The 19,584-nt window shown below is 28.1% G+C and overlaps 5 protein-coding genes across 6 annotated transcripts in view; 3 read left to right on the top strand and 2 right to left on the bottom strand.

Moving 5' to 3' along the window:
- LOC113370977 overlaps positions 1-3,494 on the top strand; it is a 33,480-nt gene extending 29,986 nt beyond the window's left edge. Inside the window, exons 8-9 of the mRNA XM_026611639.1 lie at positions 255-375; positions 2,257-3,494. Of these exons, the coding sequence (XP_026467424.1) occupies positions 255-375; positions 2,257-3,494 (1,359 nt within the window). The remainder of the gene's footprint in view (positions 1-254; positions 376-2,256) is intronic.
- An 875-nt stretch (positions 3,495-4,369) lies between these two features.
- Positions 4,370-5,496, bottom strand: LOC113370978 (protein lifeguard 4-like). Its single transcript, XM_026611640.1, has 5 exons — positions 5,331-5,496; positions 5,096-5,256; positions 4,918-5,023; positions 4,691-4,842; positions 4,370-4,622 (listed from the first exon to the last, which is right to left on the bottom strand). Exons 1-5 carry the CDS (start codon positions 5,397-5,399, stop codon positions 4,370-4,372), a joined length of 741 nt encoding a protein of 246 aa, XP_026467425.1. The 5' UTR covers positions 5,400-5,496.
- A 3,517-nt stretch (positions 5,497-9,013) lies between these two features.
- On the top strand, positions 9,014-10,457 carry LOC113370043 (E3 ubiquitin-protein ligase RNF181-like). 2 transcript variants are annotated; one of them, XM_026610698.1, is made up of 3 exons: positions 9,014-9,127; positions 9,205-9,275; positions 9,922-10,457. In XM_026610698.1, the coding sequence occupies exon 3, from the start codon at positions 9,924-9,926 to the stop codon at positions 10,359-10,361; it is 438 nt and encodes a 145-aa protein (XP_026466483.1). In that variant the 5' UTR covers positions 9,014-9,127; positions 9,205-9,275; positions 9,922-9,923; the 3' UTR covers positions 10,362-10,457. The 2 variants fall into 2 exon arrangements, with proteins under 2 accessions (XP_026466483.1, XP_026466484.1); XM_026610699.1 differs by having other exon boundaries at positions 9,023-9,096.
- A 245-nt stretch (positions 10,458-10,702) lies between these two features.
- On the bottom strand, positions 10,703-17,301 carry LOC113370979 (sodium channel protein Nach-like; the record flags this gene model as incomplete). Its single annotated transcript, XM_026611641.1, has 10 exons — positions 17,174-17,301; positions 16,855-17,061; positions 16,507-16,684; positions 15,768-15,913; positions 14,698-14,797; positions 14,047-14,196; positions 13,605-13,794; positions 12,658-12,826; positions 10,924-11,030; positions 10,703-10,851 (listed from the first exon to the last, which is right to left on the bottom strand). Coding segments are annotated over exons 1-10 (1,524 nt in total), but the record flags the coding sequence as incomplete, so codon positions are not given.
- LOC113370982 (sodium channel protein Nach-like) overlaps positions 12,027-19,584 on the top strand; it is a 35,957-nt gene continuing 28,399 nt past the window's right edge. The window contains exon 1 of the mRNA XM_026611643.1: positions 12,027-12,204. The gene's annotated coding sequence lies outside the window, so the exon portion shown is untranslated. The remainder of the gene's footprint in view (positions 12,205-19,584) is intronic.

The following is a 19,584-nucleotide window of genomic DNA, read 5'->3' on the forward strand; positions in this document are numbered from 1 at the left end:
GTTGCGACGACCAACTTCCATTGTTAGAAATAAAGCAAGAACTTAGGAACATCTTTTTATCAAATTGAGCTAGAATTATGGACTTTTTATTGTTAGCAAGACATAAATATATACTTTGTCAATTATAATATGATCACTTTACTGATTTAAATTAACTTTGAGAGCCTCATTTTGATTTTGATCAAGTGTTATATGCGTATTGCGTGTTCGCTTGTGCAAATGCTCCGGTGTGTTATCTAATATCACTGAATTAGAAATTAGGATTCCATCTCCTGGGGATCGCGGACATAGTACAAGAAGAGATAGACAGGGGTTTACAACCTTTTTTTAAAAGATCAATTCCGAGAAATAGAAGAGAAAATCACAACACAATCGGTTTGCATGCTTGTTTTGGAATCTCAGAGGTTTACAACCTTTTTCCAAATTATTATTTTCAAGAAAGCGATGTAAGAATCACAAATTGGTTTGCATACTTGTTTGGAATCTCAGAGGTTTAGATCCATTTTTTCCAAATTATTATTTTCAAGAAATCGATGAGAAAATCACAAATTGATTTGCCATACTTTTGAAATCTCACTAATGCTTGAAATGAAATTTCGAATTTTGTAATAAAGATACTCATATTACAACTTACTAGCTACTACTTCTCATTACCTGAAACCACTTCCATTAATCGAGTTGTAGATTACCTGAACTTTTGCAAATATCTGCATATGGTGTTACACTTACCATTAAATACAATTAAAATATTTTACTTACCAATATAGGGATTTATTCAAAGGTTTCTTCCCCCTGTCTGGTCGTAATCAGTATGGCAGCATTTCCGTGCGGTAGTCAGTTTCTTGCATGTCTCGATAATGAATCCGTTGGGGGCTTACAATTTGCAATACACCCTATACAAAAGTAATAAAATCCCATAACTTCTAATGGAGATTACGATGGTACATATAAGATATAAATTCTGAATTCTCTTAATATAAATAAGGCCTGTTTAATGACTTCCTTGGAGCAAAGAAGTATGGTGAAAAGTTTATTACCTACAGTGGTAAAACTCACACATTTAATATAGAAGTTTATAAAAATTACAAAAATATATTTTTAGATTTTTGAATTATTTTTTTCTCCAATTATAAGGGGGCATCCCTTATGTCCAATTTCCAATAAAACTTTATCTTTTTCTTGATCGTTGTCATTTTAGTACTTGGGGCTGTGGATGATATCATTTCAATTCTAACTTGGTACAATTGTTGATGCCTCACTTTTTAAATGTTTTTTTCGATAGCTACTTAGTAGATTAAGAAATTTAAATTGATTAAGAAGTAATCGCATGTACCATAAAAATTCTATTTATTTAATTTTTAATTAATTTGACTTCAATATCTGCTAATTGGAAATAATTTGGATGATACATTGTTAGGCCATATTTGTTGATTATGACTAACGATAGCAAAGATGGGCAATAAAGATCATATATATTTATTAATATTTGAACATGCATTTATGCGCGAAATAAAACCATATAATGTGAATGCTCTGACAGTAAATGGTATATTTTATTACTCCATTATTATCTTATCTGGATTTATCCGGTTGCTCTAGCATATAAAACTGGTTGATGATTATTTTTATTATTCCGCGAAATTTGATATTTCCAATATATTTAAAGGTCGTCTTAAACTTCGGCAGTAATTTTTTATTTATACATTAGCGATTAATTTATAGTTGCGTTTAATAGGCATGTTCATATGCACATGTTTAGTCATGATCAGGAAATATAGCTTATACATAATAAATAGTTAAATAAAAGTAGTTTCGAACACGCAAATGTGAGAAAAACGTTCATAAAATAACAGAAACACGTGTATTGACTGTTAAATCAATAATAGAGTGAAATGGAAAATTTATCTACTATGCAATTATGCCAACAATACATATAGTCATGAGTACTTTCAAGTAGTTTCTAGAGTTTAAATTGTATTATATTATTCTAGAGTTTAAATTATATTATGTGATCAATAACCGTTATACAATCAATTATGATGAGCACTAGATAAGTTGAACATCTTTTAAATGAGACTTCGTGTTCATAATTAAATATATAAAGTGCATATGCACAAGGTTTTTACAGGATTTTATTTTGTGGATGGTAAACGACTTTATTTTTCATGTGAGAAGTCATTTATAAAAATACTTTTATAGATATATCTGTATGACTTGATCTAAATGATATGATAACACATCTTTTTATTATTTCAGGTGAAGGTTGTGTGGACAAGCCACTAGCTACTTTATGGCGAAACTACACGCAGAGTTCCCGTCCCAACGTTGCTATGACGGTCAGCGTTGCCACAAGCGGTCTGAAAGCTACCACCAAACAGCATGGGCTCACCGAATATTGGGCGCACCGCATCACCCATTGCAGCGCACCTGCCGCCTATCCTCGACTCTTCTGCTGGGTTTATAGACACGAAGGACGAAAACTTAAACACGAACTTCGATGTCATGCTGTATTCTGCTCTCGTGAATCAGCTGCTACTGAAATCGCTAATTTGCTTCAGCAAAACCTAGCAAGAGCACTTAGTGAATTCCGCAGAGAGAAAATTTCCAGACAGAACGCTCGCTTAAGCTTAGCCAACAGCGTTTACGACAACCCTAGTCTACCTCGAAGAAAGATCTTATTGAGCGTTGGTGGTAATAATTACAGGCCGCCTCTCGAGCGTTCCAAGAGCGCTCCCAAATTGGTGTCGATAGAAGAGAATATCGAGGAAGAACAGGAGGAAGACGAAAGCCGCCTAGCACCGCAAGAGCGTTGCTGCCAAAATAACGATATTTTTCCCTCGTACACCTTAGGCAGACGAAGGTGTCCGAAGGGACATTCCATAAGGAGACACAGACCAAAGGTACAATCTTCAAAGAATCTCAATTCCGAAATAGTTCCTGAAAAATCTAATGAAAATGAAGATAAAGACGAAATTCATGAATCGCGCGTCCACGAAGAAGAAGACGATGCCTTCTTCGAGTTGATAACCACCCAACCACCTAGTATCACCATGGCAATTATCTCTACTGGTGATAGTGATGAAGGTGGTTCGATATCGAGTGGCTGTGAAACCGCAAGTACAGTAACAGCTTCCGATGTAGAAAATGGTAATCACGAAAAACGAACGAATTCTAGACCAACTTCCGACGGAGAAATAACTCCAGAGGCAGAAGTGCAATTGGAACCATTTGGAGAAACAGGAGATGAAAAAGAATTCAGAAGAAGTTTCAGAAAAAGTTTTAAGAAGAGTATTAAACGCAATGTCGCTGTCTCTGAAGTAGTTGAATTTATTGAAGGACATACAATAGTCACAGGTTTTGAAACAACTACTGATGAACATTCAGATGCTCAATTGGATAGCGATGGTGAATTCAGCGATGAATCAGGATACGTGGAGTTATTAGATGCCAAATGTAAAACAATAGTACATAACCAACGGCCGGTACTTGTATAAATCAATATATATATATATATATATATATATATATATATATATATATATGATTTCTTACAGCTTAAATTTTGTGATGAAAATATTTTTATTATATAAAGGAACTATTTGTAAGAATTGTATATAGTAAGATTGTTTAATTGAATGTTATGTGTATGTGGCTGCTAATATTCCTTGTTTAAATATTTAAGCAGCATTTATGTATATTTGTAGTGTCATTGTGCATTGTTGATTTTTTTGTTAATTTTAATTTTTGTATAGTGTTACTTACTTTTAAGTTTATTGTACATTATTACTTATTTATGAATGATATTATTAGAATTTTTATCAAGAAAAAGTGACCATAAATTAACATATTTTTCATTATTTTAAAATACAAAATGGTAATGATTGTTTTACTCTTATTGAAATATTTTAGCTTAAATTTTAAATGTTTATGTTAAATTATATATTTGGATAGCACTCATTATACAGTTATTATGTAAAGAAAAATTATTTGTCAAAATAAAATATCATTAAGGCATCACAATATGAATAATGAAAAAAATCACCAATAAAAATTGTAGATGATATATTTTCTGACTGTAAACATTAAAAATTAGAGAGATATACCTGAATAATTGTATTTAATATTGTACCTATTTAGTTAATACAAAATAAATTCAAATAAAAACTGTTATTAATCTTAACATAAAATACAAAAAGAAATGCTGCATATTAATTTTGAATTTATTAATCTTGGCCATAAAATAACAAAATAAACTATATACAATAAATGAAAACATACAATATAAATAAACAAGGCATTTTTAAGACTTTTAAATATATAAATAATACAATATAGAATTTTGAACCATTTATATTTTATCACATATGATTTAACCCCTGTCTGCTGCTTGCAGAATTCTTAAAATATATATGAATAGATTGACAATATCTAAGTACAAGTTAATTGTGGCCAAAATATACTCTTCTGGTGATAATGTCGTCATCATAACATGCGTGTCATAAAGCAAAAACAAGCTGAATATTAGTGCACCAAAACTGCATAACACTAATTCAAAAATAGTTGAATGAGTGAATATCTGAATGATACCACCAACCAATAAGCAGCAAAGTCCAGTAAACAATCTAAAATCATAATTATAGCTTAAAATATTATAGGTAATGCTAGATTGAAAATATTATGAAATACTAACGCTGCTGGGAGCATTGATAAATCCAGTTTGTTTTGTAATGTAAAGAGTGTTATACCAATAACAACACACAGAGTAATTGCAATAGCTTGAAGTACTAAACTAGCTTTAAAATGTGTTACTAGCACACCCACACTGATGGAGTTTGTAATTGTCTAAAAAGTTAGTCATAATTAATATTTATACGCATTGAAGCTACAATTTCCAGGAATATTGAACGGAATACTCACGAAAATTGTTAACAGAATAAAATTAGTTGGTGTTTCCTTTCTCTTGATATGAAGAGCAATCAGCACACCAATGCTACTGATCATGCAGACTAATACGAGCCAGTCACTAAAGAAACGCATTAATAAAAACAAATACATTATTGCAATAATGTGTATTAATACAATTAGTGATACAAACTTTGCTTTAACAATTCCTTGTACAGGCTCAATTTGGCAGGCTATGCCCACCAGCAAGCTCAATAACAACTGAACTGTAAGTAGTCCATAGACTTTTCGAATGAATCCAAGTCTCACACGAACAGATGCATTAATAACGTTATTGTTATATGCAAAGTCATTCTATGCATAGGAGTCATAATTATATAACTTAGTACATAAGATATTAATTTAAATTTTTCTATATGCTATATTACCTCGATTGAACCTTCTTTTCCACCACCTTCTAGGTCATCTTCAGCAAACATAAGGGGTACGGTTGCCATATTTAATTCTAGAAGATATTAAAGGGCCACTTAAAAATTTATTATTTTTTCGATATAGTTTCCTAAATTATGCTATTTTTATAGAAAAAACAATTTTTATCACAAACAGATTTTCAATTTATTTTGACAGGAGCTTGACACATCACTGTAATGAAGTTTTCTCATAATAACTTAATTTATTAGAATGCCAACATTATAAATAAAACAAGGAAATTGTGTTGTTGATTAATTTGTTTTCATACTCAAATTTATTCACATTGCATTTCTATTTAATTACATTATAAAGAAATTTGTTTTAGAAAACGCTGTCTTTGAAAATTGATATACGTGTCAAAAAAAATTCGCTGCCTTAACATACTTATATACTGAAGTTGTCATTGAAAATGTTTAGCTGTCAAAAGGTCGTATCGCCATTTTTTGTGCATCGCATTCGTGTCGAGTTCTAGTGGTTAGTTTTCTTTGTGTAAGTTTTATTTACAATTAGTACTTTTTATTGTTATTTTTATATTATTTTTCTTTGCACTTTAGTTTTGATAATTCTTCTTTTTTATATTATTATTTATTTTAATGCTAGGTTTGATATTGGGGTCAGGTTACATGCAATGTTCTTTATTAGTAGAAATTAATGTACTTTTTTGCGTTTCTATTTTGTTCTAAGTCATGTTTTTTTCTCTAATCAATCAATTTATTTTTTACCTAAAAAGGGCCATCCAAATTTCAGCTTTTTCTCAGCCACTGTTAAAGTGTGCCAAATCAGTCTTATCATAGATAATTCAGATAAGTCTTAAGTAACTTTTGACGAATTATATTTATCTATAGGGAAATGCTGATAAAGATTGAAAAAATCCTATTAACCAAAATTTAAAATTATATTACAATTGCGAATTATGTGCAATATAAACTTAATTATAAGTAATTAAATAAAACATGCATTGGTAAATATCTAGAAAGTGTTTAATCTTGAACATGAGAGCTAATGTATATGTGTGCCTGTTCAACTTATTTACAATCTCTGATGTAACAATAGAGGAAGGAATGATTTTGATATATTTTTTCTTCTATCGTTACCTCAGATGACGTGATAAAACACATGGAAAAACTATGAACATTCACAAAAACATTTAATTTACAATTCAGTAAATTAGGGTTTTTGGATGTGCGGAGTTTATAAGATGCATATGGGTAATTCTATAGAAGGTTTTCAATCTTGAGTATGTAAACTCCTTAGGTACATGTGGCTGTACAAGTTACTTATGATCTCTGAAGTAACAATTGAAGAAGGAATAATATTTTGATCTATTTCTTCTTCAATTGTTACTTCGGATGCCATGATTAAACACTTAGAAAAACTATAAATGATCACATATACATATAACTTACAATTCAATTAATAATGATTCTTGAATAAAAGATGGGTAAGTCTATTCCTATTGTTCAAATGAGATCAATTACTGGTGTGTTCAAAATATTCCCAAAGCTAAATTATAATCTTGTTGTATCTAGATCTAAAAGATGGGCAAAACACAGACAATTGAGTACCATAGCTGATAATAGATCATATCACATATTTTGAATTAGATGCCAGTTTTGAACCTAGACAATATTAGAATATGATATAATCATATTCATGGTTTGGGGTAAGATAACTTTATTCACGATAAGATAAATTAAATTCATATATTTAATTTTGAGTATATTCATAAAGCTACTACTGTGATTGTAAAAATAATAATCTGTTTATTATCATATTGATTGAAGCAATAGAAACTATATTATTAAAAATAAATGATAGTATTGACTAATAACAAGTTAAGTTTTATTTTTACTTTAGTTTATATATTGCTCATTTCCATGTTTTAAAATTATGGTAAAACATGATGATGAAAGGAACAAATTTGAATATCTAATGAGATTTATATATAGTGAAATTCTATACAGCTTGCTATTCAAAATTCACATAAATAGTGAATGCAAAATGCACCAGATACACAGACAGATACATTAATCCATATGTATAAGGTTTATGACTTCTATTAAGAATTAAATGGATAATCTTAGATGGCCAATTAATCTAATTAAGAATTTAAGTAAATATGAGACTTAAAAATTTCATTATTACATTCTCTAGGTGACAGAAGTGTCAAAAAAATAAAATGGGCACTACTTTTTGTGAAATGAAATGAGTTGAAAAGGTGAAATTCTAACACAAAATCTAAGGATGATAAATGGTAAAGAATTTAGTAGTTTAAAAGATATTGTGCCTTATTTTAATTAATTGGCTATGTGCGAAGGCATGGAAGGGGAAGTCAAATCGACCGAAGCGTTCGTAGTGGCTAACTTGAAGCACTAAAAGGGGCTATTATAAACAAAATTTTAAACAAAAACACATAAAATATTTATTTATTTCAAATTTAAATAAGATAATTAAAAATGAGCCACCATATCTGTTGTGTAGTGGGTTGTAGAAATACCAGCAGAAAAAGTGACTGCAAATTCTATACATTTTCTACAGCTAAGTGGAAAGAAAATCAACGGGAAAAGTGGATCGCAGCGGTTAGAAGAATAAAGTAAGTATCATAACCTTATTGTTATAAAAATACAATTTGGAGTATAATGAATAGTTGTAAAATTGTTATGTTTAGCAAAAAGAAAAATTATAAGTCAATAAATTGTTGTATTATCAAAATTTAATGCTTACTTAAAAAATGTTTTGTAAAACAATGTAATTAATACAAGCCTGAAATAATGAAAAATACATATTTATATATTGTATATTGATTATTTATAACTATTATCTATATATTAATTACATTTTATTATATAATAATTGTAATTTTATGATTAAAAGAAAAATAAAAGTTATCACATAGCGAAAAAATGTTTATTTTGCAAACAGTTTAATTAATACAATGCTGAAATTATGCGAAATATATATTTGTAGTGTTGATGGATCACCGTGGGTTCCCAAGCCCTATGATCGCATTTGCAGTGAATCGGTCGAGGTATTGAGTCCTACCTACTTGTCAACTTGGTCTTGTCTTTATAATAATGTCTAAATTATGTCTTTATAATAGTGTCTAAGTCTTTAGTTTGACCAAAAAAATGAGTAAATTAATTTATTATTTACTTATTCTATTGATAAAATATTATTTATCATTATTATATTGTTTTTATTAAGAACTATTCCGAGATTATGACATAAGCTTTGAGGCACTTAACCTTAAAATTATTTACTGCATTTCTTTATTTAATTAATGATTATACTTAACTATGTTTTAAGTACGTTGAAGTAAATTTAATAATTTCAATAAACATTCAGCGTTCACATTATTACTGTATCTTGTTTATTATTATTTATAACAATTATTTAATATCTTTTTTCTTTAACAAACATGTAAAACCCATGAAAAACACACACTGATAGCCCCAATCAGTTCATATTTATTACGGCGCTGCATGGGCGCTGCAGTCACGCTCGGAGCGAATAGTGATAATAATAATCATTGTCTTTCTCTGGTTAACGATATGTTTTTATTATATTAAGTTGGACATCCTGCAAATTGCAAAATACTGTGAACAGATGACTGTCAATTTAAATGCAAATTGCAATGATCATTTAATTTCTTGGATTTTTGTTTATTATGTAGATAGTTTAAATAATAAAAGTGTTAATTTATATACGTGCGTTATTTAAGTGGTAAGATTTTCGGTGCAATTAGTATTATTGGGTATAACATAATTTAATAATTCTCTTGTGAACTGGTTCGACATATTTATTTCAACTACAAGTGTTCCTTCTTTTCAGAAAATATCAAGAAGTTAAAATAGCAAATTATCCAGATTTGATCCTAGCACCACAATTTATAAATTAATCAGGTATTTTTCAATTATTTAGTAATACTTGTTTTAATAGAGCTGTCCGATGAAGTTATTGGTTTTAATTGTATTTCGATTTCAAATTATTGCCTTCATGAGTTATAAAATTGTTATAAAATAATTGAAGGAGCTTTTTGTAATTATTGGCATTATTAGATATAGCTATTTTATCCAATTATGACTAGTTTCTTCAGACATATTTTACATATTTATAATTATATTTTGGATTTATGACATTTGAAATGATTTCTGAATTAACTTTTAAAATATCAATATGCGAGGTTTGCTTAAGATTTATTTGATAAGCAAAGTATTATATTATTTTCTTCATTCGGTTTATTACTGATACTTTCTCATTTTCATCATTATGGGGTTATATCACGCTCTTTATATAGATTTCTTAACACTGCTAAAATATATTAAAACATACATAAAATGTATAGAATATACTGGCATGACTATGTGACAAAAGTACTATAATAATTAATATAGACTCTCAGTTGGTTATATATTTTTATGAAAATATTGATTAATATTTTATGTTATTTTCAAAAGCGGTATGGTTCGTATCTTGTTGGTCTAATATATTTAAAAATACTGTATGACTCGAAAACATACAATTATTATCTCTGTCAATTATCCATAGACATGGCTGACTATTTCCAAGAATTCAACATCCAACCTCTAGCTGATGGGGAAGCTCCCAATCATTTTTTACATGCTGCCAGGCTTTTTAGAGATTATGGAATGTTTGAATTATTAATCGATGGACAAAATCCACCCCCACCAGCAGCAAAAAGTGTAATTGAAAATTTACAAAATAAAGAAATCAAACATGACAAAGAACAATGCACAGTTTGTTTGAGGTTTTTCAAAACAGGTGATACTGGCAAAGAATTACCTTGCAAACATTTCTATCATTCCGAATGCATTGTACCATGGTTGCAAAAAACAAATTCTTGTCCACTATGCAGACATGAATTACCTACAGATGATGAGGTATATGAAGAATATCGAAGGGAAAAGTTACGTTCTGTGCAAAGGGAACAGGATTTAGAAAATTTACATGGTTCTATGTTTGGCTAATTTGATAACCACACATAGAATATATATTTCTTACCAATATTAATATCTTTGATATGTGGTTAAGAAGATTCATTTTAAGATAGTTTTAATGGCATTCAGGAAACATTTATATTAAGTAATTTATAATATATTATCTATTCCAATATGTGTCTAACTTGATACAAATAAATTTATTACATAAAGCATCTTATGTACATAACAATATAAGTTATAACAAAAATTATAGTGTCTTATTAAGTTTAAATTTATTCTATATAATTTCTATATGGAGGAGCCCAAGCTTCTCTTACGCTTTGATTATTAGAATTCGTGATACATTTTTTATTATTTATCTTGCTTGTATGATTTTTTATGTTTTCATGCGCTTTATGTGTCTCTTTTATATCATGTACTAGATTTTCACATAATCGAACTGTGAAAAAATATAGCACTTCAACAACACTCATTAGTGAGAATCCAACAAATAAACTACAAATTCCTCCAAAGTTGCCTAAAATTATTTTCCATGAATAATAATTTATAAAAACATATTTCAAATGAAATGTTTCAAAGGAATACTTACTTACAATTTCATACCAATAATATAAAACGTCCTTACGGTAAAGCATGGTACTTGAAGATCCATAGAATACTCGAATTAAACTTTTGTTCTGTTTGATACTGCTAGGACTGTAAAAATAATACAAGAAGGGTATTACTGATTTAAAAGGATAATTCGAATTCTTAAATTCTTATTTTTTAATATAATTACATAATTAAATAATTTGATTGCAATAGCATCACCAATTTCGAAATATCAAATACACATTTATCCAATTGGAATATACATCCAATTGGAATCCTATTGATATCCTATGATTTATGTATTTGTTATGGAATTTAAACTATAAGATATATAATTCCGAACTCTCAAAAATATACAAATTAGTTGAAACAATTAAAATCAATTTTCTGCTAGTGTAAACTTAGTTTTAAAATAAAATATGAGTAAAATGTTTATTGAAGAACTCAATTATATTCGAAGACGATTTCGCGCACATTCCAGCATTTCTTATAAGTAAAATACGTATTATTTGGACGGTAATAATATTTTTGACTTATTTTTCAGATTATTAAATAAATTTCAAAATTTAAGCTACATGAAACATTAAAATTTTATACTTTACATATATACATAATTTACATATATATATAATATACGTCTTACTTTACTTTCAACAAATATTGTTTTTCAAATAGAAATTAAAGATTTGAGAAAGAAATCGTTTCAATGAATCTGATTAGATTTTGAGTACAGTTGGAATTTTATGCAAATATTAAAAATTAAATTAATATAAATTAAATATAAAATTTATTAACCGTAAGTCGCAGCAAAGTTTGAAAAGTACTTTATGCAGATAGTTATTTTATTATTTAAGTTTATTTAAGATTATTAATTATTATTTTATATTTTTATAAAATTTAAGTTATTATTACAAATATGTGTATAACAATGTAGATATATAAATTATATCACATTTTATACTTATCACATTTATTTTATTTTTGAAAGGTTACTTTTATTTTTATATTAAAATATTGAAGACAACTTCATGGCCTCACTATGGAGGCATGGTCTTACTATGATGTAACAATCTTCAGTCAACATTGTTAATGGTAGTTTACAAACTATCTGTAGTTTGCAAGTTAATGTATCATAGTTTTAATAAATTCTCATGTGTTGATATATATACTAAAGTTAGTAATTTAAAAGAGTTATTTTGTGAAGTGGTTGGACATATTTATATTGTGTTTTTAACAAACATGTGTATGGGAAAAGACTACTGTGACTAAAGGACTTGTGGTGAGTAAATTCATTGCATTTATATTTAAATGGTGGTATTATATATATGAACGGCATTTGAATACTTTTTTCAATAATTATATAGTATTTAAACTTCTGTTTCAATACAAAACAATTTACGTCTAGCAAAAAATAAAATTTCTTCTTCGGGAAGTTAAGAAAGGTGCCATATTACGCTTTGATTATAAGAAATTTGATACTTGGTTCTGTTGAGAGGCAATATATTTCAATAACTCTTAATATTTGTCACAACCCACATGTCTACTGTGAGTTCTTAAATTTTTATCTGGGTTTTTAAATATGTATGTATTTACGTAAATTTTTACATTATTTTTCATTTTTTGTTATATTAAATGGTTTATAAAGTTAATTTTTTTATGTGATTGTTATAATTGATGTGCATAAAGAAGTTAATGATTTAAAATTATATCGATTTGATTTATATTTTCTTACTCTGTGCCATTATCCAAAATGTCTGGTATCATTGGTGCCCAAGTGCCCTGCACTAAATAAGACGTAGATGAACATTGTGGCCAGCATTCTGGACAATTCAAACTATCTTCTTCCTCATGTTCTAATCCTGGTATACCATCCGTTCTTGGTTTAAGTGTGCGCCATTTCACTTTATAGTTAATCAACAAAAATAGTAATTAATTATTTTATTATATTAACTTTGGGACCTAATGAGTAATTATTCATGTGTTGGTCAAAAAGATAGTGATATTAATTGTGAATTTCAATGGTAATAGAACTACTTAAGTCGGACCTACTGCTATTGAAAGATAGTAAAATGTTTTTAATTATGAAAAGTACTTGAACATATTTTCCATAAATTAATTAATATACGTAAAAATTTTGTACCACTGATAACGAAATGTAACTGTTTCTAACTCAGTGGTTTCTAACCTTTTCGTACCGCGCCCACCTGTTAATTGCTGCGCGCACCTCCTTAATATTTCTAACTAAATCTATTTTTATAAATACTCAACCCATATTATAATTCAATAATCAGGCTACAAATTAATATGAAATATTATGACAAAATATACAAAAAAATAATTATCTTTTCATTTATTCTTTATCAATTCAACGACTTTGATTTATATTTTTGGAAATAGTATTTTGAAAGCAGCTGTTCGCTCTTCTTGCAACAACCACGCGACGCTTAAAGGGTCGCGCCCCATAGTTTGGAATCCAAGGCTCTAACTTGTTTATATACTCTTTTTTATTTTTATTATACAAACTATATATATCATAAAAACCAAACAAAGAAAACTATTATCTAGCTTTTCGATAATATCAAATTTTTACTTTGAGGGTAACAATGTGCGGACGATTTTACATGACCATGCATAGATAAAATTAATTTATTTATAATAATAAGAATAATATATATGTACACTTGCCCATGTATTTATTCAGACATTGAATATGTTGCAATGTACAATTAATTGGCTGTGGTACCTCGTCTCGGTCGTCAGGTAAATAAAACAGTTTGCAGCCACATAATGCAAATATACTTCTAACGCGACACATAACAAGGCAATTGCTGTAGCTGTAAACTGATTCATCTTGGTATATGCAACCTTTCTGCAAAAAATATATTGAATATTTATAAAGTAATTTAAATGCTATTTTATAACAAAGATATTTTTGCTCCTAGTAATCATCACTATATTTAAGCCGCGATCGATTTCTTAATCGATTATTTATAATTTAAACAAAATGAGTCCTTGTAACACCAGATGCCCAAATAATTTAGATGTGAGCAAAATATTTTGATGCTATGAATTCAAAAATAATATTTTTTTTAAATTGTGTGTTAACAAATTATTATATCACCTGTTGAGTACTAAAATGTGCAACATCCGGAACGCTTTTGACCGTACTTGCATCAATACGCAAAAATACTTCCGTGTCCGGTGCAACGATTTTTTGCGTTAACCCGCCGCTGGGCATGTCCGGGTAGTCATTTGGGCTGAATATGTGTATCTGTCGAAGAAAAAAAAAAGGCAGTTAATTAAATTTGCATTATTTGGTTAGTAAATAATTTTGGTAGTAAATAGTTATTAAACACAAATACATATATTTTTCTGGATAGCAAATTTTTATTATTAATAATAATTATTTAATTTTTTAGAAATCAAAATCGCACTTCACAATCTTTAGTTGTTCAGTCTACATCCAATATAACTAATTATAATTTTTAGTAAACATATCATTTAATTTTTAATGAGTAATCAACATTACAAATCAAACTGGTAAAAACTAAAACGTGTTCAAATTTTTAAATAATTTATATAGTGTAAAATGTAACAAACTGATATTTTAACATTTTGTATAAAAGGAAAAAATATTAATTAAATATCAACATATTTTTAATGAAAGGAGAAAATTTAGTTCAGAGAACTGAAATCATGTTAAATATATAATTTATTAATAGATTCGGGAGTATAATTTTTGTGTTATGGATCTACAGATATTATTTTTTACCGTAAACCCTTCTGTGTTCATTATTGGATAATAATAATCTTCCAAATCAGGATAAGCTGTGACGATGAGTCCATGCCCTGGACCTGGGGTATCGATAAATCTGCAAAATAAATATGTTTATATATATACAAATATATCGGTATCATTCAAAATTTAAAAAAAAATCAAATTCGAAATTTTACTATTATTGTAAATTATAAATAATATGGATGAGACTGTAATGGTTCATTAGAAACAGTTAGCAACAGATATTTTCAAAAATGTTAAGATAATTGCAACCAATATACTAATACAATATATGTGTATTTTTAAGGTATTCATTTTTTTATGATTTATTTAGTAATTGTACGTAATGTACATGAGTACATGTTTCAATCATTTGTTTTTGTATTTGATTTTTTGGTTTGCTTATGTATTAGTGAAAGAGAGTATCATGATTAAGAAGACGTATGTAATATCAATAGTGTAAATTAGGTATTTTGGTTGTCATACGTGATAAAAATATTAATATATTAAATTATGAACTCATAAATAGATTTAGGGCTCGCCCGTAGGTAAGCGGTTAAGAGCGACGGGACCTGAATCAGAGGTTCCGGGTTCGATACCCACTTCGAGCAGCCTGTTGTCAGGCAGCAGTGACAACGATTTTCACTTGGAAATATAGATAGCAATATGTTTCCAAGTGAAAATAGCCCTCACCCGGCATTGTTGCACCAATGAAAAGTCAGCCCTATTAGATTAATTCTAATAACAAAAATCATCAAATATGGATGGATTAACCATTGGGTTACCACCTAAAAAATACGAAGGAGAAGTTTCAGCCCAACAACTCATAGGACGAAAGGTTCTCATTGCTGTTAAAAAAATATCAAAAAAAAAATAAATAGATTTGGAGATGAAGTTCAAGCAAAAAAATATTTCTAAGCATGTACATTGAATGTGTATTTTTACTAGGTGGAAAGTTATAAAATCCAATATTGAATAGAGGTTGTTACAAAATATTCCATCAAATTATGTTAAAAATTGGCTTTTATACTTATACTCGTATATCTATTTGAATAACAACGTACTTTTCCGTCATATTCAATCCTCTAACATAATTGAAAGTACAACAGAGGCCTTCCATAGTAGGTCTCATGCTGAATAGAGCTCCGCAAAGCTCAGAATATCCATCCCAGGAGCAATCACTTAGCATATCTTCACATTGAGGTGACAGCTAAAATATTAAAATATTTACATTTTTTATTCAACTCTCGAATCACATATCCTACCAGGATATTGAATAAATAAATATAACTTATAAATATAATTTATAAGTTTTTTTTTGTTAGTTTAATTACTTGTTCTTTGTCTGTTCTATTATACTATAAAAAATATGCCCTCATCTTAGTAATGATATTTGTGGTAAACTTTCAATAGTTGATTTTGTACCTCATTAGATGGGTTAGCAGTATCTTAATCATGAAAACCGAGGTTTTTATTTATCTGAACAAAAATGAAACAAATGGTAGAAATTGCTCCAATGAGCAATTGACTATGAGGCACAATTTTTTACATCAAGTATACAGACATTTTTTGCGAAAAGTAGGAATATCGGGCGGAATATCGAGCAAATCAGTCATTATTTAATCATAGTGACTAAATTTTGCTATTCTTAATGGCATTTACTAAAGGTTTGTTTAGATCATGGTTTGATTTTGTTGCTACCAAACCATGGATCAAAAGTAATCGCTCCTAAAGTTTTGGATTATAAGACTTGGACTAGTCCCACATTTGATCTACTAAATTGGATTCTATAAGTCGATTTACCTGTATCATGTGTTCAGAAATATCATACATCCCAGTAGCGTTGTTGACATCATAGGTATCCAAAATATTTTGGAGGGTTGTGAATTGTTCTTGTCCTTCGATATCGTGGTCGTATATTCGACCCATCAAATGCACCAATTCTAACATTTGTGCTTGTTTTAAACCAGCTAGATTAGCCCTGTCACAGAAATTGATAAAGTGTTAGTTATTCTTAAAATAATTGCCATAATAACATTTTATTCATCATGATAAATGGAATCAAGTTGTATATATAGTTGTCTTGCTTTGTTAAAAAATAGGTACATAAAATATAAGTTAAACGGTTTCATCAGATTTTTTATTCCTTACAATTTTTCTGCATATGCTTCAGCTTTCTTTTTACTAATTTTGTTGACGGGACAAATAGCAATAGCAGGAAAGGGCACTTCCCAAATAGGGTACTGTGTGCTCTCTATGGTCGTTGCCGTAGGTTTTGCAACAAAATCGACCCAAATTTGCAAAACAAAGTACACCACACCAGCAATTGCCAAAGAACTAACAATCAGCCACATAATTCTGAAAATATTAATAATAGAAATTCATATTTATTAATTAGATAGTTAAAAAATAAGTTACTCAGTTCATTATTTGAAACAATACTTATGATTGTTCAAAACTTTAATTTTACCTTTCCGTCCAATGTCTTCCATTTTCGACTATATGTATACATCCATTTATAGTTGTGCTTCTCATCAAATCTTTAAAAGTTTTTAATATAGCTCTGCGCCATTCAATAGTATGCAATTCAAACTTCATATTTTATTTTAATTTACCTAATTTATTACATTTTTTTTTTCAAATTTCTCTTTTAATGAATGAATTTATGCATTAGATTGTTTTCAGGTGTTACCTTGATTCACGATTCTTACAAATTAAATCGCAACATTTACAGAAATATATAGATTCTGTGATGATAAAACAATCAGGATAGTTTATTACTTTATAACGTGACAGTGATGGTTTATTTTTCATTAAATATTAAAAGAGTGTAATAAAAATATCTAAATTAGCCGTTCTAAATGATACTTTAATGTGAAGTACTATCTCATGCACTTAAGTATTGAGATTTTTATCGCAGTGACGAATATATTTTAAGGTCAAAAGAAAAATGACAGAAAATTCAATGTTTAATCTAGGAAAATTTCAAAAATATGTTCTAACCAGTTAAAATATTAACAAATTCTTCTTGATAATGTAATTGTATTTACTTTTTTTAGCATGATAAGTTAAGGCCGCTTTTACAACATAAATTGAATAGTAGACAATTTAAAAAAACACCACAATAGTTGTGTTTCAGACAAGATGATAATTTAATATTATTCAACCCTGTGAAAAAAATTTACAATTACTTGATAAACTAGAAACATGTTAAATGTTAAATTAAAATCAATGATACAAAAACGAAGTTATAAGCCTCTAAAATAAATTGTACGACAAATATTGTATATAAAAAGATTGTTCGAAGTCTCGAAGAAACCAGAACAGTTTTGTGTTGATAAATAATGTTGTGAAAATAATGCTTTTGATTGGCTCTTTCATTGCTGTGTATGATAAATGAGTATTGCATTTTTTTTGCAGACTTTAAACAATATTTGTCAACTCTCTGAGAACGTTTCATTATAGATTATTTTATCTTGTACAATGTGCTATATATACAATTATTTTCTTTTACAATAAGTTAATGAATATATATTTATATAGTTATAAAATATATTTTAGTATAAATACTATGTTATAAATTAGTAGATAAAGTTTAAGGTTTTTTATATAGTTATGATGTATTATATAATTGTATATGCTCATTATTATGTTTTTGTTATGCCTTGTTTCTACTTTGGACAAAATATTTATTCACATTTGGCAAAGTATATTATTGCAGATGTCACATGTTTGAAGGGTTCTGTTCAAATATGAAATGTGACATATTTTCTGTTTTCTCATGAATAAATTATGTACTTTTTCTTACAAAAGTGTCGATATTCAATTCGTCATGCGATTACTGTAGGGTTTAGTTGCTAACGAAATCAAACATTACTCCTACTCATTTCCATACAAAGGTACTCATTTTTTGCCAGATTATAGAAATATGGGGTTTTAATAATAGATATTTACTTGTCAGTTGATTGTGACAATGGTGAACTTTGGCCATGATTTGTAGTTCGCGAAAAGGTCAAATGCTAAAAAAATTGTCGGAATATCTGTTATATAATTGAGAAATTGTGATCACTATTTGAAATCGATATAAAAATTGTAGCGGTTTTTAGTATTCGAATACAAATTATGTATTTCATTAAACTGTCTCGCAAAAATATTTTTTTTTATTGTTACTACGAAAAGTATAAGCTAATTTTTAAAAATTTTAAAGTTTTTCTATGCATTTATTACTACTTTACTAACTGTAAAGAAAAACGCATTTCTCAAATTCCCAATCTTTATTATGCTTTATATTTATAAAAATGAATTCAGTTATTAACCGTAACGTTTAATTAATTAATATTATATTTTGCGAGAATGACGATGAAAATTTAATGGATTGCTATTATATATTATAGTTATATGGGTAATATTTTGACACCATAAAAAATTGATCTAAATTATTCGGATTTTGCAGAAAAAAATCTGATATTTAGTATGTTTTTTCATACTGACGTAATAAATATACTATGAATAAATGATCGAAACTACAAATTGTATACTCTTTAATTTTTCAAATTATTATTTTATTTAATCTATCCTTTTTTTATTGATCAATGTAAATAAGCATGAATTTCATGAGTATGCTCACTTGGAAGCTATTTGTTTGCTCAGTTCAATTATTATAATTTTTTTTATTTGCTTTTATGAATTACAATCTGCCGTTGTAAACAACATTCAGTAATAATTATTTTATTTTACAACTTCTAAGTTTTGTTTTGAAGTCATGTTGAAAATGGATAAAGTACATGCAACAAATATTACCCTGACACATGATTTTTATAATTTAAGAAAAATTGGAGTTAAAATCTGCTGAATCATACTTGAATAAATAAATGAATAATT

The sequence above is a fragment of the Ctenocephalides felis genome, unplaced genomic scaffold, assembly GCF_003426905.1.
Source record: "Ctenocephalides felis isolate EL2017-DRISC unplaced genomic scaffold, ASM342690v1 CF-g0.4_SCAFFOLD_01492, whole genome shotgun sequence".
NCBI lineage: Eukaryota > Metazoa > Arthropoda > Insecta > Siphonaptera > Pulicidae > Ctenocephalides > Ctenocephalides felis.